Source organism: Catharus ustulatus, chromosome 23, assembly GCF_009819885.2.
Source record: "Catharus ustulatus isolate bCatUst1 chromosome 23, bCatUst1.pri.v2, whole genome shotgun sequence".
In the NCBI taxonomy this organism is placed as follows: domain Eukaryota; kingdom Metazoa; phylum Chordata; class Aves; order Passeriformes; family Turdidae; genus Catharus; species Catharus ustulatus.
The window spans coordinates 90,452-112,111 of NC_046243.1; the positions used below are offsets into that span (position 1 = coordinate 90,452).

At 52.4% G+C, this 21,660-nt stretch overlaps 2 protein-coding genes across 2 annotated transcripts; one reads left to right on the plus strand and one right to left on the minus strand.

Annotated features, from left to right (window-relative positions):
* Positions 1-739: 739 nt before the first annotated feature.
* Positions 740-18,690, plus strand: LOC117006686 (speckle type BTB/POZ protein). Its single transcript, XM_033079242.2, has 9 exons — positions 740-846; positions 1,722-1,843; positions 4,565-4,716; positions 5,424-5,551; positions 10,125-10,302; positions 10,935-10,990; positions 11,519-11,641; positions 15,639-15,781; positions 18,335-18,690. Exons 1-9 carry the CDS (start codon positions 769-771, stop codon positions 18,477-18,479), a joined length of 1,125 nt encoding a protein of 374 aa, XP_032935133.1. The 5' UTR covers positions 740-768; the 3' UTR covers positions 18,480-18,690.
* LOC117006247 (myosin light chain kinase 2, skeletal/cardiac muscle-like) lies at positions 18,499-20,164 on the minus strand. Its single transcript, XM_042779912.1, has 3 exons — positions 20,148-20,164; positions 19,029-19,248; positions 18,499-18,954 (listed from the first exon to the last, which is right to left on the minus strand). The coding sequence occupies exons 1-3, from the start codon at positions 20,162-20,164 to the stop codon at positions 18,499-18,501; spliced, it is 693 nt and encodes a 230-aa protein (XP_042635846.1).
* Between the last annotated feature and the right edge of the window lie 1,496 nt (positions 20,165-21,660).

The following is a 21,660-nucleotide window of genomic DNA, read 5'->3' on the forward strand; positions in this document are numbered from 1 at the left end:
CCTGCAGCTGGTTTGGTTTGTCCTCATTGTGATGGTTTCTGTCTCCGTTTCTGTGCTGGTTGTTGTTGGCTCTGATGGTTTCTGGTCTCCCCCCAGGTGCAGCTGAGCCCGTTCCCTGCTGCCTGTTGATGGTTGTTTTGGTTCTGATGGTTTCTCTCTCTCTTGAGCTTGTTCCCTATAGGTTGTTGATGGTTTCTGATGGTTTCTGGTCTCCCCCCAGGTGCAGCTGAGCCTGTTCCCTGCTGTGTGTTGATGGTTGTTGTTGGTTCTGATGGTTTTTGTCCCCCCAGGTGCAGATGAGCTCATTCCTTGCAGGTTGTGGATGGTTGTTGTTGGTTGTTGCTGGTTTCTGATGGTTGTTGATGGTTTCTGATGGTTCCTCTCCCCCTCCAGGTGCAGCTGAGCCGTTCCCTGATGGTTGTTGTTGGTTGTTGCTGGTTTCTGATGGTTGTTACTGGTTTCTGATGGCTGTTGTTGGTTGTTTCTGGTTTCTGACGGTCTCTGCTCTCCCCCCGCAGGTGCAGCTGAGCCGTTCCCTGATGGTTGTTGCAGGCTGTTGCTGGTTATTGCTGGTTGTTGTTGGCTGTTTCTGGTTTCTGACGGTCTCTGCTCTCCCCAGGTGCAGCTGAGCTGTTCCCTGCAGGCTGTTGCTGGTTTCTGATGGCTGTTGCTGGTTTCTGATGGTTTCTCATGGTTCCTCTTCCCCCCAGGTGCAGCTGAGCCGTTCGTGCCCCGTGCCCCGTGCCCCTGCCCTGCCCCAAGCTGGCGATGTCCCGGGTGCCGAGTCCCCCCCCTCCGGCCGAGATGTCCAGCGGGCCGGTGGCCGAGAGCTGGTGCTACACACAGGTCAGTGAGTAACTTACTCCAGGGTTACACACAGGTCAGTGAGTAACTTACTCCAGGGTTACACACAGGTCAGTGAGTAACTTACTCTGGGGTTACACACAGGTCAGTGAGTAACCTACTCCGGGGTTACACACAGGTCAGTGAGTAACCTACTCTGGGCTTACACACAGGTCAGTGAGTAACCTACTCTGGGCTACACACAGGTCAGTGAGTAACTTACTCTGGGGTTACACACAGGTCAGTGAGTAACTTACTCTGGGGTTACACACAGGTCAGTGAGTAACTTACTCTGGGGTTACACACAGGTCAGTGAGTAACCTACTCTGGTGCTACACACAGGTCAGTGAGTAACCTACTCTGGGGTTACACACAGGTCAGTGAGTAACTTACTCTGGGGTTACACAGAGCAGTTACACACAGGTCAGTGAGTAACTTACTCTGGGCTTACACACAGGTCAGCTGAGCCCTGGAGTTACACAGAGAGCAGTTACACACAGGTCAGTGAGTAACTTACTCCAGGGTTACACAGAGAGCAGTTACACACAGGTCAGTGAGTAACCTGCTCTGGGGTTACACACAGGTCAGTGAGTAACCTACTCTGGGCTTACACAGAGAGCAGTTACACACAGGTCACACACAGCGGTTACGCTGTAGTTACACACTGCACTTACAGCACTTACACACTGCAGTTACACAGAGAGTTACACACTGTAGTTACACACAGCACTTACACTCAGCAGTCACACTCAGCAGTTACTCAGCAGTTACTCAGCAGTCACACAGTGCAGTTACTCAGCCGTTACTCAGCTGTTACTCGGCCGTTACTCAGCCCTTACTCAGCCCTTACTCACCCTTTCCTCCCCCGTGTCCCCCAGATCAAGGTGGTGAAGTTCTCCTACATGTGGACCATCAACAACTTCAGCTTCTGCCGGGAGGAGATGGGGGAGGTGATCAAGAGCTCGACCTTCTCCTCGGGGGCCAACGACAAACTCAAGTGGTGAGAGGGGAGGGGCTGGGATGGGAGATGGGATTTGGGATTTGGGATTTGGGATCTGGGATCTGGGATTTGGGATCTGGGAGATGGGATCTGGGATTTGGGATTTGGGATCTGGGGTCTGGGATTTGGGGAGAGCAGGGAGGGGCTGGGATGGGAGATGGGATTTGGGATCTGGGATTTGGGATCTGGGATCTGGAATTTGGGATCTGGGATTTGGGATCTGGGATCTGGGGAGAGCGGGGACAGGCTGGGATCTGGGATCTGGAATTTGGGATCTGGGCTGGGATTTGGGGTCTGGGGAGAGCAGGGACAGGGATGGATTGGGATTTGGGATCTGGGATCTGGGGAGAGCAGGGACAGGGAGGGATCTGGGGTTTGGGATTTGGGGAGAGCGGGGACAGGCTGGGATCTGGGGTTTGGGATCTGGGGAGAGCAGGGACAGGGGATGTGATCTGGGATTTGGAATCTAGGGAGAGCAGGGAGGGGAGGAATCTGGGATTTGGGATCTGGGATTTGGGATCGGGGGAGAGCAGGGACAAGGAGGGATCTGGGATGTGGGCTGGGATCTGGGGAGAGCAGGGACAGGCTGGGATCTGGGATTTGGGGTGGGATTTGGGATTTGGGGAGGGATCTGGGGAGAGCAGGGACAGGGATTTGGGATCTGGGGAGAGATTTGGGGAGAGCAGGAACAGTGTTGGGATCTGGGGAGAGCAGAGACAGGGGTTCACCTTTGGGGTGGGATTTGGGGTCAGCAGGGACAGGGAGGGATCTGGGATTTGGGATCTGGGGAGAGCAGAGACAGGGGTTCAGCTTTGGGGTGGGATTTGGGGGTTGTGGGACACAGGAACCCATGGGAACATCCAGGGATAGGGGTTCAGCTTTGGGGTGGGAATTGGGGTGGGATTTGGGGCACCCCTGGGCTGTTCTCCCCGTGCTGAGCAGTTCAGAATTCCCCACACACAGCCCAGGATGAGCTGGAGCTGTGGGCACAGGCAGAGCTCTGTCCTTGGGCTCTGCTCTCCTTTGCTGCTGTCACCTCTGTCACCTCTGTGCCCTCCCTGCCACATCTGGCTCTGAGGTTTGCTCCCTGCCTGTGGGAGCTGTTCATTATCCTGGTGCTTTTTGTTCCTGCTGCCTCTCAGGTCGTGGAGGAGCCTCTTCCTGCCTTTTCTTCACACAGGAGGAGTTTTTCCTTTTAACCCTGCTTGTTCTTATTTTTTTTTAAAGAACAACCAACCTTCCAGAAATCCCTTGTTCCTTGCAGTTGCCTCCTGTGGAATTTTTTCTCTGCAATTGTTGCACTTCCTCCAACCCATTCCTTCAGTTTTATTTATTTCATTTTCTTTTTGTGAGGATTGGTGTCTCAGCCATCCCAGCCCTTCTCCCTGGGGATTTTTTTGGGGTTGCCCAGAATTCCTGGGTGGTTTTTTCAGTGTGAGGGTGCAGCTGTTCCCCAGCTGTGCTCCTTTCACCCCCTGTGCTCCCCTGGGGCTGAGGAGGTGTCACCAGCCCTGCTTGGCTGTGGAAATGTGGGAATCCCAAATGGAAATCCCATCTGTAACCCTGTCCTGTGGGAATCCCACATGGAAATCCCTCATGGAAATCCCTGCCCTGACCCTGTCCTGTGGGAATCCCACATGGAAACCCCACATGGAAATCCTACATGGAAATCCCACATGGAAATCACACATGGAAATCCCATCTGTAACCCTGCCCTGAGGGAATCCCAAATGGAAATCCCACATGGAAATCCCACATGGAAATCCCATCTCTGACCCTGTCCTGTGGGAATCCCACATGGAGATCCCACATGGAAATCCCACATGGAAATCCCACTTGGAAATCCCATCTCTGACCTGTGGGAATCCCATATGGAAATCCCTGACCCTGCCCTGTCCTGTGGGAATCCCACATGGAAATCCCTCATGGAAATCCCTGCCCTGACCCTGTCCTTTGGGAATCCCACATGGAAATCCCACATGGAAATCCCACATGGAAATCCTATCTCTGACCTGAGGGAATCCCACATGGAAATCCCACATGGAAATCCCATCTCTGACCCTGTCCTGAGGGAATCCCACATGGAAATCCCATCTGTAACCCTGTCCTGTGGGAATCCCACATGGAAATCCCACATGGAAATCCCTGATCCTGCCCTGAGGGAATCCCACATGGAAATCCCATCTCTGACCCTGCCTATGTGGAAATGTGGAAATCCCACTTGGAAATCCCTGTCCCCCTGCAGGTGTGACAGTCCCATTTCTGTCCCTCCCCTGCAGGTGTTTAAGAGTGAACCCCAATGTCCCTGTCCCTGTCCTGTCCCTGTCCCTGTACCTGCAGGTGTGACAGTCCCCCTGTCCCTGTCCCTGCAGGTGTTTAAGAGTGAACCCCAAAGGCCTGGATGAGGAGAGCAAGGATTACCTGTCCCTGTCCCTGTCCCTGTCCCTGTCCCCTGCAGGTGTGACAATCCCCCTGTCCCTCCCCTGCAGGTGTTTAAGAGTGAACCCCAAAGGCCTGGATGAGGAGAGCAAGGATTACCTGTCCCTGTCCCTGTCCCATTTCTGTCCCTGTCCCTGCAGGTGTTTAAGAGTGAACCCCAAGGGGCTGGATGAGGAGAGCAAGGATTACCTGTCCCTGTCCCTGTCCCTGTACCTGTCCCTGTCCCTGTCCCTGTCCCTGTCCCTTGCAGGTGTGACAATCCCCCTGTCCCTGTCCCTGCAGGTGTTTAAGAGTGAACCCCAAGGGGCTGGATGAGGAGAGCAAGGATTACCTGTCCCTGTACCTGCTGCTCGTCAGCTGCCCCAAGAGCGAGGTCAGGGCCAAGTTCAAATTCTCCATCCTCAACGCCAAGGGGGAGGAGACCAAGGCCATGGGTGAGTGAGACCCCTGAGAGGGGACAGAAATCCTTCTGGGCTGGGTGAGACCCCTGAGAGGGGACAGAAATCCTTCTGGGCTGGGTGAGACCCCTGAGAGGGGACAGAAATCCTTCTGGGCTGGGTGAGACCCCTGAGAGGGGACAGAAATCCTTCTGGGCTGGGTGAGACCCCTCTTTGTGTGAGTGAAACACTTCTGGGGAGGGAGAAATCCTTCCTGGGGTGGGGGAAACCTTTCTGGGATGAGTTAAACCTCTCTGGGGTGAGTGAAAACCCTTCCTGGGGTGGGGGAAACCTTTCCTGGGGTGAGTTAAACCCCTCTTTGTGTGAATAAAACCCCTCCTGGGGTGAGTTAAACCCCTCCTGGTGTGAGTTAAACCCCTCCTGGGGTGGGTGAAACCCCTCCTGGGGTGAGTTAAACCCCTCCTGGGGTGGGTGAGACCCCCGTGGGTGGGTGAGACCCCTGTGGGTGGGTGAAAGCCCCTGCTGGGCTGATGTAGGCCAGGCTTTGTGCCCTGGGCTGGGTTAAGCCAGGCTTTGGGGGGTTGCTGGGCCCTGGGCTGGGTTAAGCCAGGCTTTGGGTGTTGCTGGGTTAAGCCAGGCTTTGGGGGTTGCTGGGCCTGGGCTGGATTAAGCCAGGCTTTGTGCCCTGGGCTAGGTTAAGCCAGGCTTTGGGGGTTGTGGGTTAAGCCAGGCCTATCCCACAGAGAGCCAGCGCGCCTATCGCTTCGTGCAAGGCAAGGACTGGGGATTCAAGAAGTTCATCAGGAGAGATTTCCTGCTGGATGAGGCCAACGGGCTCCTGCCAGATGACAAACTGACCCTGTTCTGTGAGGTGAGTCCTGCTGCCAGCCCTGGGCAAGTCAGCCCTGCAGCCAGCCCTGGGCAAGCCAGTCCAGCCCTGGGCAAGTCAGTCCAGCCCTGCAGCCAGCCCTGGGCAAGTCCTGTCAGCTCCAGAGAGCCCTGGGCAAGTCCTGCAGCCCTGGGCAAGTCAGTCCAGCCCTGGGCAAGTCCTGTCAGCTCCAGAGAGCCCTGGGCAAGTCCTGCAGCCCTGGGCAAGCCAGGCCAGCCCTGAGCAAGTCCTGTCAGCTCCAGAGAGCCCTGGGCAAGTCAGTCCAGCCCTGGGCAAGTCAGTCCAGCCCTGCAGCCAGCCCTGGGCAAGCCAGGCCAGCCCTGGGCAAGTCAGTCCAGCCCTGGGCAAGTCCTGCCAGCCCTGGGCAAGTCAGTCCAGCCCTGGGCAAGCCAGTCCAGCCCTGGGCAAGTCAGTCCAGCCCTGGGCAAGTCCTGCAGCCAGCCCTGGGCAAGTCAGTCCAGCCCTGGGCAAGTCAGTCCAGCCCTGGGCAAGTCAGTCCAGCCCTGGGCAAGTCAGTCCAGCCCTGGGCAAGTCCTGTCAGCCCTGGGCAAGTCAGTCCAGCCCTGGGCAAGTCCTGTCAGCCCTGGGCAAGTCAGTCCAGCCCTGGGCAAGTCCTGTCAGCCCTGGGCAAGCCAGTCCAGCCCTGCTGTCAGCCCTGGGCAAGTCCTGGCAGCTCCAGAGAGCCCTGGGCAAGTCAGTCCAGTCCTGAGCAAGTTCTGGCAGCCCTGGGCAAGTCCTGGCAGCTCCAACCAGCCCTGGGCAAGTCCTGGCAGCCCCAGAGAACCCCTGGAAGGTCCTGGCAGCCCCAGTGAGCCCCAGGCAGGTCCTGGCAGCCCTGGGCAAGTCCTGCAGCCCCAGAGGGCCCTGGGCAAGTCCTGCAGCTCCAGGCAGCCCCAAGGAGCTCCAGGGAGTCCCAGGCAGGTCCTTTCAGCCCCAGGCAGGTCCTGGCAGCCCCCAGGAGCTCCAGCAGCCCCAGGAAGGTCCTGGCAGGCCCAGGCAGGTCCTGGCAGCCTCAGGGAGCCCCAGGCAGGTCCTGGCAGCTCCAGAGAGCCCCAGGCAAGTCCTGCCAGCCCTGGGCAAGTCCTGCAGCCAGATCTGGGCAAGTCCTGGGCAAGTCCAGTCCTGCAGCCAGCCCCAGGCAAGTCCTGCAGCCCCAGGGAGCCCCAGGCAGGTCCTGGCAGCCCCAAGGAGCTCCAGGGAGGCCCAGGCAGGTCCTGGCAGCCCCAGACAGGTCCTGGCAGCCTCAGGGAGCTCTGGGAGCCCAAGGCAGGTCCTGGCAGCCCTGGGCAAGTCCTGCAGCCCCAGAGAGCCCTGGGCAGGTCCTGGCAGCCCCAGGAAAGTCCTGGCAGCCCCAAGGAGCTCCAGCAGCCCCAGGCAGGTCCTGGCAGGTCCTGCCCTCCCCTCACTCAGCTCTCAGGGGCTCACACTCACTGCTGGATGTCCTGACCCTGCCCTGGCTGGGCCTTTTCCCTCCCTGTTCCCTCCCTCTGCTTCCTGCTTGGTGTTCCCTGGAAGGGAGATGGGATTGGGCAGGTCTGGGATCATTCCTGGTGTTCCCTGGAAGGGAGATGGGATTGGGCAGAGTTGGGATCATTCCTGGTGTTCCCTGGAATCCCTGGAAGGGAGATGGGATTTGGGCAGGTCTGGGATTATTCCTGGTGTTCCCTGGGATGGAGATGGGATTTGGGCAGGTCTGGGATCATTCCTGGTGTTCCCTGGGATGGAAATGGGATTTGGGCAGGTCTGGGATCATTCCTGGTGTTCCCTGGGATGGAGATGGGATTGGGCAGGGTTGGGATCATTTTTGGTGTTCCCTGGAATCCCTGGGATGGAGATGGGATTGGGCAGGTCTGGGATCATTCCTGGTGTTCCCTGGAATGGAAATGGGATTTGGGCAGGTCTGAGATAATTTTTCAGTGCTTTGGTTGTCCCTGGTGGAATTTGGGCAGGTCTGGGATCATTCCTGGTGTTCCCTGGAATCCCTGGGATGGAGATGGGATTGGGCAGGTCTGGGATCATTCCTGGTGTTCCCTGGGATGGAGATGGGATTGGGCAGGGTTGGGATCATTCCTGGTGTTCCCTGGAATCCCTGGGATGGAGATGGGATTTGGGCAGGTCTGGGATCATTTCTCAGTGCTTTGGTTGTCCCTGGTGGGATTTGGGCAGGTCTGGGATAATTTTTGGTGTCCCCTGGACTGGAAATGGGATTTGGGCAGGTTTGATAATTTTTATCTTTTTAACTGCAAACCTCTTCCTGGAACTCCTTTTTTCTCTTTTTTTTTTTTATTTTTTTTTTTCCAGAAGAGAGCAGAACAAGTTGTTCTCTCCTTGCATCTCCTTCACTGTTTTTTTCTTTTTTCTTTTTTTTTATTTCTGGGAGTCTTTTCTCTGGCTGTGTTTCCTTTCAGGAATAAAAGAAGGGCTTCAAAGTCCTTTGACAGCTGGGATTTTTTTGGGGGGGGTTGTTTTGTTTTTGGGGTGGGTTCATTTCAGCTTTTAGCCACCATCATCATGCACATGTTTAAATGAACAAACATCTCCAGGCTGTTTGATCAGCAGCACAAATTCCTGGGCATGGAATGGAGGGAGCACAAAATGGGAGGAGAGAGGAGAGCCTGGCATGGCACAAACAAATCCTGTCCTCTGTGGCACCAGGGCTGCATCCCCTGCCCTTTGATTTGCCTTTTTCCTTTTTCCTTTTTCCTTTCCTTTGATTTTTCCTTTTTCCTTTCCTTTGATTTTTCCTTTTTCCTTTCTCCTTTTATTTTCTTTGCTTTTTCCTTTGCTTTTTCCCTTTTCCTTTTTCCTTTGCTTTTTCCTTTTTCCTATCATTTGATTTTTCCTTTTTCCTTTGCTTTTTCCTTTGCTTTTTCCTTTTTTCTTTGCTTTTTCATTTTTCCTTTCATTTGATTTCTTTCCTTTCCTTTCCTTTCCTTTCCTTTCCTTTCCTTTCCTTTCCTTTCCTTTCCTTTCCTTTCCTTTCCTTTCCTTTCCTTTCCTTTCCTTTCCTTTCCTTTCCTTTCCTTTCCTTTCCTTTCCTTTCCTTTCCTTTCCTTTCCTTTCCTTTCCTTTCCTTTCCTTTCCTTTCCTTTCCTTTCCTTTCCTTTCCTTTCCTTTCCTTTCCCTCTTTCCTTTCCCTTTTTCCTTTCATTTCCTTTTTGCATTTTCATTTTTCCTTTCTTTGCTTTATCCTTTCTCCTTTTCCCTTTGCTTTTTCCTTGATTTCCTTGGATTTGATTGTGATTTAGGATATTTAACTCCTCTGCAGTGGGGTTTAATTGTGTTTTAGGATATTTAAAGGATATTTAACTCCCCTGGAGTGGGGTTTAATTGTGATTTGGGATGTTAACTCCTGTCAGGAGAAGCCCAGGGCACTGTGGGGTCCCACCCTGCCCTGTGGGGTCGGGGCTGGGCCCTGGGGATCCCCACCCTGCTGTGCTGCCTGCTGCATTATTGATCAGGGAGCAGAAACTGGGTCAGGTGTGGTGGCTGGAAAAAATCAGCAAAGAGCAAAAATCCTGGAAAAACCTCCTGGAGAAACCTCCTGGAGAAACCTGCTCGTGGAGTGTGGGGCTGGGAGGGGAACTGCTGGGGTTTGGGGTTTGGGGTTTGGAGTTTGGGGTGGTGCAAGGATTTCCTCAAAGAATCCTCTAAAAGTGGGGGATTTTGAACCCCCTGTGCCTGAATCGAGGGCTCTGCCTTGCCTGGGGTCTGTGGGTACCCTGGGCTGTGTGGGGCTGAAAAGGAAACATTTTGGGATTTGGGGTTTGGGGTGGTGCTGGGATCTCCTCAAAAATCCTTTAAAAGTGGGGAATTTGGAACTCCCTGTGCCTGAATTGAGGGCTCTGCCTTGCCTGGGCTGTGTGGGGCTGAGAGGGAAACCTACTGGGGTTTGGAATTTGGAATTTGAAGGTTGGGATTTGGGGTGGTCCAAGGATTTCCCAAAAAAATCCTTTAAAAGTGGGGAATTTGGAACCCCCTGTGTCTGAATTGAGGGCTCTGCCATGTCTGGGCTGTGTGGGTGCTCAGGGCTGTGTGGGGCTGAGATGGAAACATTTTGGGATTTGGGATTTGGGGTGGTGCAAAGATTTCCCCAATGAATCCTCTAAAAGTGGAGAATTTGGAACTCCCTGTGCCTGAATTTGGGGCTCTGCCTTGCCTGGGATGTGTGGGTGTTCTGAGCTGTGTGGGGCTGGGAGGGAAATCTGCTGGGATTTGGGGTGGTGCTGGGACCTCCCCAATGAATCCTTTAAAAGTGGGGAATTTGGAACTCCCTGTGTCTGAATTGAGGGCTCTGCCTGGGGTGCTCTGCCCTGTGTGAGCACCCCAGGGTCTGTGGGTGCCCTGGGCTGGAGCAAAACTGTGTGGGGCTGGCAGGGAAACCTGCTGAGATTTGGAATTTGGAGTTTGGGGTTTGGGGTGGTGCAGGAATCTCCCCAAATAATCCTTTAAAAGTGTGGAATTTGGAACTCCCTGTGCCTGAATTTGGGGCTCTGTGGGTACCCCGGGCTGTGTGAGCACCCCAGGAGCCCTCCCTGAGCGTGGCTGTCCCCAGGTGAGCGTGGTGCAGGACTCAGTGAACATCTCAGGGCAGAACACCATGAACATGGTGAAGGTGCCCGAGTGCCGCCTGGCCGACGAGCTGGGCGGGCTCTGGGAGAACTCGCGCTTCACCGACTGCTGCCTCTGCGTGGCTGGCCAGGAGTTCAAGGGCCACAAAGCCATCCTGGCAGGTACTGGGGGGACAGGGATGGGCACAGAGCCGTCCTGGCAGGTACTGGGGGGTCAGGGATGGACACAGAGCCGTCCTGGCAGGTACTGGGGGGTCAGGGATGGACACAGAGCCATCCTGGCAGATACTGGGGGGTCAGGGATGGACACAGAGCCATCCTGGCGGGTACTGGGGAGGGTTTGGGGTCAGGGAATGGGGAGATGGACACACAAAGCCATCCTGGCAGGTACTGGGGGGTCCTAGGGGGTCAGGGAATGGGGGGATGGACACACAAAGCCATCCTGGCAGGTACTGGGGGGGACAGGGGGAGGGTTTGGGGTCAGGGATGGACACAAAGCCATCCTGGCAGGTACTGGGGGGGTCCTGGGGGTTCAGGGAATGGGGGGATGGAGCCACAGAGCCATCCTGGGTGGGGCAGGGAGGGGTTTGGGGTCAGGGAATGGGGGGATGGACACACACAGCCATCCTTGGGGGGTTCTTGGGGAACCAGGGTGGGGTTTGGGGTCAGGGAATGGAGCCACAGAGCCATCCTGGCAGGTACTGGAGGGATCTGGGGGGTTTGAGGTCAGGAATTGGGGGGCTGGAGCTGTGCCCAGAGCCATCCTGGCAGCTCTGTCCCCTGTGTCCCCACAGCGCGATCCCCCGTGTTCAGCGCCATGTTCGAGCACGAGATGGAGGAGAGCAAAAAGGTGAGGCTGGGGGAGGGGAACTGCTCAGGGATCCTGCTATGGGAATCCTGTTCAGATCCTGCTCAGGGGATCCCCTCAGGTGGATCCTTTTTCCTCTCCCTTTTCCCCCTTTTTTCCTCTCCTCCTTTCCCTCGATTTCCTTTTCCTTTCCTTTCCTTTCCTTTCCTTTCCTTTCCCCTTTCCCTTTTTCCTTTAATTTCCCTTTTTCCTTTCCTTTCCCTTTTTCCTTTCCTTTCCCTTTTTCCTTTCCTTTCCCTTTTTCCTTTCCTTTCCCTTTTTCCTTTCCCTTTTTCCTTTCCCTTTTTGCATTTTCATTTTTCCTTTTTCCATTCCCTGCCCCCCCAAACCCCCCAAATCTCCTTTTTGGGCTGTGGGAGCCCTGGCTGCCCCTCCCAACCCCCCAAATCTCCTTTTGGGCTGTGGGGAGCCCTGGCTGCCCCTCCCAACCCCCCAAATCTCCTTTTGGGCTGTGGGGAGCCCTGGCTGCCCCCCCAAACCCCCCCCAAATCTCCTTTTTGGGCCCTGCAGAACCGGGTGGAGATCAATGATGTGGAGCCCGAGGTGTTCAAGGAGATGATGTGCTTCATCTACACTGGCAAGGCCCCCAACCTGGACAAGATGGCAGATGACCTGCTGGCAGCTGCTGACAAGGTAAATCTGGGGATTCTGGGGGAATTTTTGGGGAGCTGGGGGAGCCTGGACCCACAGCTGGAGCACCAGGACTGCCCCAGCACATCTGGAGCTGGGATTTCTCTCATTTTTGCTGCTCATTTTTGCTGGAGCTTCCCATTGAACCTGCAGGAATTTTCTGCTCTGCTGCTCCATTTTAAGGATTTTTGGGAGCTCCCAGAAGAGGCTGCCCAGGCTGATCTGAGCAGGAATCACAGAGGGAGGATTTTCCAGCTGGTTTTTCCCAAATCCCAGGAGCTCTGCTGGGGCTGGACAAACAATCCTGGGGCTCTGCAGATCCTGGAGTGGGAAATGGAGCTGCTGTTCCTGCTGCACTGCAGGTCCTGGAATTCCCTGGGGGTGCTGGAATTCCCTGGGACAGCTTCTGGAATTCTCTGGGAGCTTCTGGAATTCTCTGGAGCTTCTGGAATTCCCCGGGAGCTGCTGGAATTCTCTGGAGCTTCTGGAATTCCCTGGGGGTGCTGGAATTCTCTGGGAGCTTCTGGAATTCTCTGGGAGTGCTGGAATTCCCTGGGAGCTTCTGGAATTCTCTGGGAGTGCTGGAATTCTCTGGGACAGCTTCTGGAATTCCCTGGAAGCTGCTGGAATTCCCTGGGACAGCTCCTGGAATTCCCTGGCACTGTGGAATTCCCTGAGAATAATAAAAAAAACCCAAGAATTTAAAAAAAACCCAAAACCAAATCAAACAGGAATAAAAAAATAGGAATAATAAAAAACAGGAATAAAAAAAAGCAGGAATAAAAAAAACCAAAGAAAACCAAACAGGAATAAAAATATAGGAACAATAAAAAAGTAGGAATTAAAAAAACAGGAATAAAAGCCCCAGGAATTAAAAAACCCAAACAAAACCAAACAGGAATAAGAAAATAGGAATAATAAAAAAGCAGGAATAAAAAGAACAGGAATAAAAAAAAGCAGGAATAAAAAAACCAAACAGGAATAAAAAAATAGGAACAATAAAAAAGCAGGAATTAAAAACCCAGGAATTTTTAAAAAATGAACAAACCAAACAGGAATAAAAAAATAGGAACAATAAAAAAGCAGGAATTAAAAAAAAAAAAAACAGGAATTAAAACCCCAGGAATTTAAAAAGAAACAAACAAGAATAAAAAAATAGGAACAATAAAAAAGCAGGAATTAAAACAGGAATAAAAAAAGCAGGAATAAAAAAACCAAACAAAACCAAACAGGAATAAAAAAAGTAGGAATAATAAAAAAGCAGGAATTAAAAAAAACAGGAATAAAAAACCCAAAGGAATTTTATAAAAATGAACAAACCAAACAGGAATAAAAAAATAGGAATTAAAAAAAAACATTAATAAAAAAGCAGGAATTAAAAAAACCACAGAAATGAAGAACTCCTCCAGGAAAACACATCAAGCACCCCAGCTTTACCCCAGGGGCTGGAGCAGCTCCCCCAGAGCCCTGCTGGCCCTCAGGGACGAGCTCTAATTAACCCCAAATGGAGCAAACCCAACCTGAGGAGCTCCCAGAGCAGCAGGGAGAGGGCAGAGCTGGAATTTAAACAGCAGAAAATTGAAATGTTGCTGCTGGGAGCCTCAGTGGCCACTCTGGGTGTGATTAAAAAGGAGATTTTGAGGCAGAAATGGGAGTGAGGAGGAGGAGGAATGTTCAGCTGCAGATTTATTTGTGCTCTGGCAGGAATCACCAAAGTCAGGCTGGCCCATGAGCTGCTGTGTTTATTGAGGTTCAGCAGCAAACAAATCTGGTTTGGCCTCTCAGTGTGCCAGAGAAAATTCCCTGGAGGATCAGGCAGGGCTGGGGACAGGGCCAGGAGCTGGGGCTGAGCCTTTAAATCAATCAATCAATCAATCCATCAATCAATCAGTCAGTCAATCAATCAATCAATCAATCAATCAATCCATCAATCAATCACTGGGGCTGAGCCTTTAAACCAATCAATCCATCAATCAATCAATCAATGGGGCTGAGCCTTTAAACCAATCAATCAATCAATCAATCAATGGGGCTGAGCCTTTAAACCAATCAATCAATCAATGGGGCTGAGCCTTTAAACCAGTCAATCAATCAATCCATCAATCAATGGGGCTGAGCCTTTAAACCAATCAATCAGTCAATCAATCAATCAATCAATCCATCCATCCATCCATCAATCAATGGGGCTGAGCCTTTAAACCCAATCAATCAATCAATCAATCAATGGGGCTGAGCCTTTAAACCAATCAAACAATCAATCAATCAATCCATCAGTCAATCCATCAGTCCATCAATCCATCAATCAATGGGGCTGAGCCTTTAAACCCAATCAATCAATCAATCCATCAATCAATCGATGGGGCTGAGCCTTTAAACCCAATCAATCAATCAATCAATGGGGCTGAGCCTTTAGATCCTGTCCTAGCAGGGAATCTAAAACCAATCAATCAATCCATCCATCAATGAATGGGGCTGAGCCTTTAGATCAGGAAATCTAAAACCAATCAATCAATAAGTCCATCAATCAATCAATCAATGGGGCTGAGCTTTTAGATCAGGGAATCTAAAACCAATCAATCAATCCATCAATCAATCCAACCATCCATCAATCAATCCATCAATCAATGGGGCTGAGCCTTTAGATCAGGGAATCTAAAACCAATCAATCCATCAATCAATCCATCAATGGGACTGAGCCTTTAAACCCAGCCCTAGCAGGGAGCCTAAAACCAATCAATCAATCAGTCAATCAGTCCATCAATCAATCAATCAATAGGGCTGAGCCTTTAGATCCAGTCCTAGCAGGGAATCTAAAACCAATCCATCAATCAATCCATCAATCCATCCATCCATCAATCCATCAATCAATCAATGGCACTGAGCCTTTAGATCCCCATCCCCTGAGGTGTTCCCTGCTGTGATAATTCCATTTTTTCCCCCCAGTATGCCCTGGAGAGGCTGAAGGTGATGTGTGAGGATGCAGGGTGATTCCAGCTGTGATTCCAGCTGTGATTCCAGCTGTGATAATTCCATTTTTTCCCCTCAGTATGCCCTGGAGAGGCTGAAGGTGATGTGTGAGGATGCAGGGTGATTCCAGCTGTGATTCCAGCTGTGATTCCAGCTGTGATAATTCCATTTTTCCCCCCAGTATGCCCTGGAGAGGCTGAAGGTGATGTGTGAGGATGCAGGGTGATTCCAGCTGTGATTCCAGCTGTGATTCCAGCTGTGATAATTCCATTTTTCCCCCCAGTATGCCCTGGAGAGGCTGAAGGTGATGTGTGAGGATGCAGGGTGATTCCAGCTGTGATTCCAGCTGTGATAATTCCATTTTTTATCCCCCAGTATGCCCTGGAGAGGCTGAAGGTGATGTGTGAGGATCCAGCTGTGATTCCAGCTGTGATAATTCCATTTTTTCTCCCAGTATGCCCTGGAGAGGCTGAAGGTGATGTGTGAGGATCCAGCTGTGGTTCCAGCTGTGATAATTCCATTTTTATCCCCAGTGTGCCCTGGAGAGGCTGAAGGTGATGTGTGAGGATGCAGGGTGATTCCAGCTGTGATTCCAGCTGTGATAATTCCATTTTTCCCCTCAGTATGCCCTGGAGAGGCTGAAGGTGATGTGTGAGGATCCAGCTGTGATTCCAGCTGTGATAATTCCATTTTTTATCCCCCAGTATGCCCTGGAGAGGCTGAAGGTGATGTGTGAGGATCCAGCTGTGATTCCAGCTGTGATAATTCCATTTTTTCTCCCAGTATGCCCTGGAGAGGCTGAAGGTGATGTGTGAGGATCCAGCTGTGATTCCAGCTGTGATAATTCCCTGTTTTTCCCCTCAGTATGCCCTGGAGAGGCTGAAGGTGATGTGTGAGGATGCAGGGTGATTCCAGCTGTGATTCCAGCTGTGATAATTCCATTTTTCCCCTCAGTATGCCCTGGAGAGGCTGAAGGTGATGTGTGAGGATCCAGCTGTGATTCCAGCTGTGATAATTCCATTTTTCCCCTCAGTATGCCCTGGAGAGGCTGAAGGTGATGTGTGAGGATGCTCTCTGCAGTAACCTCTCCGTGGAGAACGCAGCTGAGATCCTGATCCTGGCTGACCTGCACAGTGCAGACCAGCTCAAAACCCAGGCTGTGGACTTCATTAATTAGTGAGTAATTGCTCCAGGATGGATTCACCCTTCCCTTTCCCCTTTTCCCTTCCATTTTCCCTTTTCCTTTTCCCTTTTCCTTCCCCTTTTCCATTTTCCCTTCTGTTTCCCCCTTTCCCTTTTCACTTTCCCATTTTCCTTTCCCCTTCCCTTTTTTCTTTCCCCTTTTCCTTTTCCCTTCTGCCTTTTCCCTCCCCTTTCCCCTTTTCCCTTTCCCTTTGCTCTTTCCCCTTTTCACTTTCCCTTTTTCCTTTTCCATTTTCCCTTCCCTTTTCCATTCCCTTTTCCCTTCCCTTTTCCATTTCCCTTTCTCTGCTCACCCCAAACCAAGGCCAGGCTCTTCCCCACCCCAAGCTTCCAGAAGATTCCCTGGGCTCAGCAGAGCTCCCAGCCCAGCCCTTGCTGAGTTCCCTCCCTGTGCCCTATGGATCATCCCCAATTCCACCCTGGGATTGTCCAAACCCAGCTTAGAATTGTCCCAACCCAGCTCAGAATTGAGAATTGTCCCAACCCAGCTCAGAATTGTCCCAACCCCAGCTCAGAATTGTCCCAACTCAGCTCAGAATTGTCCCAATCCCAGCTCAGGATTGTCCCAAACCCAGCTCAGAATTGTCCCAAACTCAGAATTGTCCCAACCCAGCTCAGAATTGTCCCAACCCAGCTCAGGATTGTCCCAAACCAGCTCAGAATTGTCCCAAACCCAGCTCAGAATTGTCCCAACCCAGCTCAGGATTGTCCCAAACTCAGAATTGTCCCAACTCAGCTCAGGATTGTCCCAAACCCAGCTCAGGATTGTCCCAAACCAGCTCAGAATTGTCCCAAACCAGCTCAGGATTGTCCCAACCCAGCTCAGAATTGTCCCAAACCAGCTCAGAATTGTCCCAACCCCAGCTCAGAATTGTCCCAACCCCAGCTCAGAATTGTCCCAACTCAGCTCAGGATTGTCCCAAACCCAGCTCAGGATTGAGAATTGTCCCAAACCCAGCTCAGAATTGTCCCAAACCCAGCTCAGCCTCGTCCCTGGGGCTCTCCAGCCTGGAGCTGCTCTGGGATCAGGGAATTGTGATCCTGGATCCTCCTGGGACAGCAGGAGGAGCTCTGAGCTCCTTCCAGCCCAGAGCATTCCCTGATTTGATGCTGAGGGATTGATTGCAGCTCTGCCTGCAGCAGCAGATGGAAAATCCCTGCCAGGCCTGGGCTGTGCAGGGTTTGTGTCACTGGTGCAGCTCCTCCTGTGCTTTTTATATTGATTTAAAGCATCCCTGGGCTGGGAGCAGGACTCTGCATCCTCCTGGGATCCCAGTCTGTTCCTGTTATCCCAGTCCCTTATCCCAGTTTGTTCCTGTTATCCCAGATCCTGATCCTGGTTTTTCCTGGTTATCCTACTCCTTAATCCCAGTTTGTTCCCCATTATCCCAGTTTGTTCCTGCTTATCCCAGTGCCTTATCCCAGTTTGTTTCTGGTTACCCCAGTCCCCACTCCCAGTCCCCCCAGTCCCCACTCCCAGTCCCCCCAGTCCCCATTCCCAGTCCCCCCACTGCCTAGTCCGCATTCCCAGTCCTGCCATTCCCAGTTCTCCCAGTTCTCCCAGTTCCCCCACTTTCCCCACTCCCTCTCCCAGTCCCCCCATTCCCTGCTCTCCCCATTCCCAGTCCCCCCAGTCCCAGTTCCCAGTCCCTGACCCCTCTCTCCCCATTCCCAGTCCCCCCAGTTCCCATTCCCAGTCCCCATTCCCAGTCCCCCCAATCCCCCCAGTCCCCACTCCCAGTCCCTGACCCCTCTCTCCCCATTCCCAGTCCCTCCAGTCCCCCATTCCCATTCCCATTCCCATTCCCATTCCCAATCCCCCCAGTCCCCCCAGTCCCCATTCCTAGTTCCCTGACCCCTCTCTCCCCATTCCCAGTTTCCCCAGTCCCCATTCCCAGTCCCCCCAGTCCCCATTCCCAGTCCCCCCAGTCTCCCCAGTCCCCCCAGTTCCCCCAGTTCCCATTCCCAGTGCTTGACCCCTCTCTCCCCCTAACCCCATTCCCCATCCCCATTCCCAGTCCCCCCAGTCCCCCCAGTTTCCCCATTCCCTGACTGCTGTCTCTCCCCATTCCCATTCCCAGTCCCCATTCCCAGTTCCCCCTCCCATTCCCTGACCCCTGTCTCCCCATTCCCAGTTCCCATTCCCAGTCCCCCCAGTCCCCGTTCCCAGTCTCCCCAGTTCCCCCAGTCCCCATTCCCATTCCCTGACCGCTGTCTCTCCCCATTCCCAGTCCCTGACCCCTCTCTCCCCATTCCCAGTCCCCATTCCCAGTTCCCATTCCCAGTCCCCCCAGTTTCCCACTTCCTGTCCCAGTCCCCCCAGTTCCCAGTCCCTGACCGCTGTCTCTCCCCATTCCCAGTTCCCATTCCCAGTCCCCCCAGTTCCCATTCCCATTCCCATTCCCATTCCCAGTCCCCATTCCCAGTTCCCATTCCCATTCCCAGTCCCCATTCCCAGTTCCCATTCCCAGTCCCAGTTCCCATTCCCATCCCCATTCCCATTCCCTGACCGCTGTCTCTCCCCAGCCACGCCTCGGACGTTCTGGAGACCTCAGGCTGGAAGTCCATGGTGGTGTCACACCCGCACCTGGTGGCCGAGGCGTACCGCTCGCTGGCCTCGGCACAGTGTCCCTTCCTGGGCCCGCCCCGCAAGCGCCTCAAGCAATCCTAAACTGCTCCCTGAGCCGAGCTTAGCGCTGCGCCTGAGAGCAGCGGGGACAGCCCGGCCTGTGCTCGGGCCAGGACTCTGCTCGGACAGCTCGGCCTGTGCTCGGACAGCCCGGCCTGTGCTCGGGCCAGGACTCTGCTCGGACAGCCCGGCCTGTGCTCGGGCCAGGACTCTGCTCGGACAGCCCGGCCTGTGCTCGGACAGCCCGGCCTGTGCTCGGGCCAGGACTCTGCTCGGACAACCCGGCCTCTGCTTGGGCCCGGCCTGTGCTCGGACAGCCCGGCCTCTGCTCGGACAGCTCGGCCTCTGCTCGGACAGCCCGGCCTCTGCTCGGACAGCCCGGCCTGTGCTCGGGCCCGGACTCTGCTCGGACAGCCCGGCCTGTGCTCGGACAGCCCGGCCTGTGCTCGGACAGCTCGGCCTGTGCTCGGACAGCTCGGCCTGTGCTCGGGCCAGGACTCTGCTCGGACAGCCCGGCCTGTGCTCGGGCCGGGACTCTGCTTGGACAGCCCAGCCTGTGCTCGGGCCCGGCCTGTGCTCGGACAGCCCGGCCTGTGCTCGGACAGCCCGGCCTGTGCTCGGGCCCGGCCTGTGCTCGGGCCCGGACTCTGCTCGGACAGCCCGGCCTGTGCTCGGGCCCGGACTCCGGACTCTGTCCCACAGCGCCGAGAAACTTTGGGGAAAGGGGGGAGGGTGGGCTCGGGGCTGCGCCGTTCCTGTGTCTGTGTTGTTCCCCTGCACCCCTGAGCTGGGACCGGCGCGGGGGCTCGGCCTGAGCCCGGCTTAGGGGCTGAGCCTGAGCCTAGGCCTGAGCCTGAGCCTGTCCCGGGGCTGGGGGCTGAGCCCGAGCCTGAGCCTGGCCTGGGGGCTGAGCCTGCCCTGGGGGCTGAGCCTGAGCCTGAGCCTGTCCCTGGGGCTGAGCCTGGGCCTGAGCCTGGCCCAGGGCTGGGACTGAGCCTGGCTCGGGTCTGGGGGGCAGGGAGAAAATCCCACCCGGAGAGGAGCTCCAGGAGGATCGATGGCAAAAAAACTTGGGTTAAAAAGGGTGGTTCTCAAAGGGCTGGGCTGGGTTTAGCTGGGCTGAGCTGGGCCAAGCTGAGCTGGGCTGAGCTGGTTTAACACTCATGTCCCCACTGCAAACAGACAAAAACAAAACCAACCCAGGATCCCAAAGCTCCCAAAGCCCCTCTGGTGAGAAACGAGCTCAGAGCCCCAGGGCTGAGCTAAGCTGAGCTGAGCTGAGCCGAGCTGAGCTGGGCTGAGTTGGGCCAAGCTGAGCTGGGTTTGGCTGGGCTGAGCTGGGCTGGTTCAGCACTCCTGTCCCCACTGCAAACACACAAAAACAAAACCAACCCAAGCCCCTCTGGTGAGAAACCAGCTCAGAGCCCAGGGCTCTTAGGCCAGGCCTAAGCCCCAGCAGTGCCAGTGCTGCTCCAGCTGCTGGCCCAGGGCTCTTAGGCCAGGCCTAAGCCCCAGCAGAGCCAGTCCTGCTCCAGCTGCTGGCCATGGAACGTTCTGGGCTCTTGTCCTGCTCCTTCCCCTGGCTCTGGATTTTGTCTGGAGAGCCCCAAGGCCAAAGCTGGGCCAGGATGGATTGCAGATCTCAGATCTCAGATCTCACTTCAGCTCTCACTCTTTGTACCTGGCCCTTTCTATCTCCTCACTTCTTACAGCAGAGATCTTTCCATAGCTGGGAACTCTTTTTGTTGGATTTTTTTTTTCTTTTGGAAAAAAAAAAACAAAAAAATATAAATAATTCCTATTTTGTACCTTGTGGTATCTCTGGCCTTTTATTTTCTCTTTGTTGTTATTTATTTGTTAAATTTGGATTTTAAGCCTCCTCAGGTTCTGCTCGTGGTTCCTGGAAGCCAGGTGAGATTTTATTTTATTTTATTTTGTTTTATTTTATTTTTTTTATTATTTTATTTTTTATTTTATTTTATTTTAAACTCTGGGTTTTTAAAATTTTATTTTTTTTTTTTTCTTTTATTTTTTTAATTTTATTTTATTTATTTTTTATCTTATATTATTTTTATTTTATTTTATTTTATTTATTTTTATATTTTATTTATTTTATTTTATATTTTATTTATTTTATTTTATTCTTTATTTAATTTTAAAATTTTATATTTTATTTTATTTTATTTTTTATTTTATTTTATTTTATTTTATTTTATTTTATTTTATTTTATTTTATTTTATTTTATTTTATTTTATTTTATTTTTATTTCACTTATTTATTTCTTTCTTCTCCCAGGAGCAGCTCCCTGGAATTATCCCAGCAGGAAAAGGTGAGGATTCCAAACTGGGCAAACTGGGAGAACTGGGACAGCCCCAGTGCTGGGATCCCAAAAATCCCCCCCCAAAAAATCATTTATGGGATGCTGGGATTGGATTTTCCTGGAAAAATCCTTTGGGATTTTGGTAAAATCCAGAATTTTGGGGTGGGAAAAACAAATCCCACAAATCCTGGGGGAATTCTTGGGAAAATCCTTTGGGGTTTTGGTAAAATCCAGAATTTTGGGGCTCTCACTTTGTAAATCCTGCAGGATTGTAAATCCTACTCTTGTGGGTAATTAAAATCTCCTAATTAAATTAAATTAAATTAAATTAAATTAAACTAAATTAAACTCCATCTGGCTGGGCCCAGCGAGCCAAGGAGGGCCTGGATTAAAGATCCCAAAGTTGATTAAAGATCCCAATTTTAATTAAAGATCCAAATGTTGATTAAAGATCCCAAAGTTAATTAAAGATCCCAAAGTTAAAGATCCCAATGTTGATTGAAGATCCTAATTTTAATTAAAGATCCCAATTTTAATTAAAGATCCCAATTTTAATTAAAGATCCCAATTTTAATTAAAGATCCCAAAGTTAATTAAAGTGTTAATTAAAGATCCCAATGTTTGCTGTGACCTGGGATCAGCAAAATCCAAAATCCAGGGAAATCCAAGGGGGTGAGCAAAGTCCAGGAATTCTCTGGAATTTTCTGGAATTCTCTGGAATTCTTCCCAGAAAAAAAATTAAAATTAATTTTCCTTTCCCCTTTTCCTTTCCCAGCTCCACCCTGGGATGCTGCAGAAGGTTTGGGATGAAATTCCTGAGGATTTTCCTCCCAGGATCCGTGGATTGGAGGGAAAACAATCCTGGAAGGTGCTGGAAAAACGGGAATGTTTGATGGGAATTG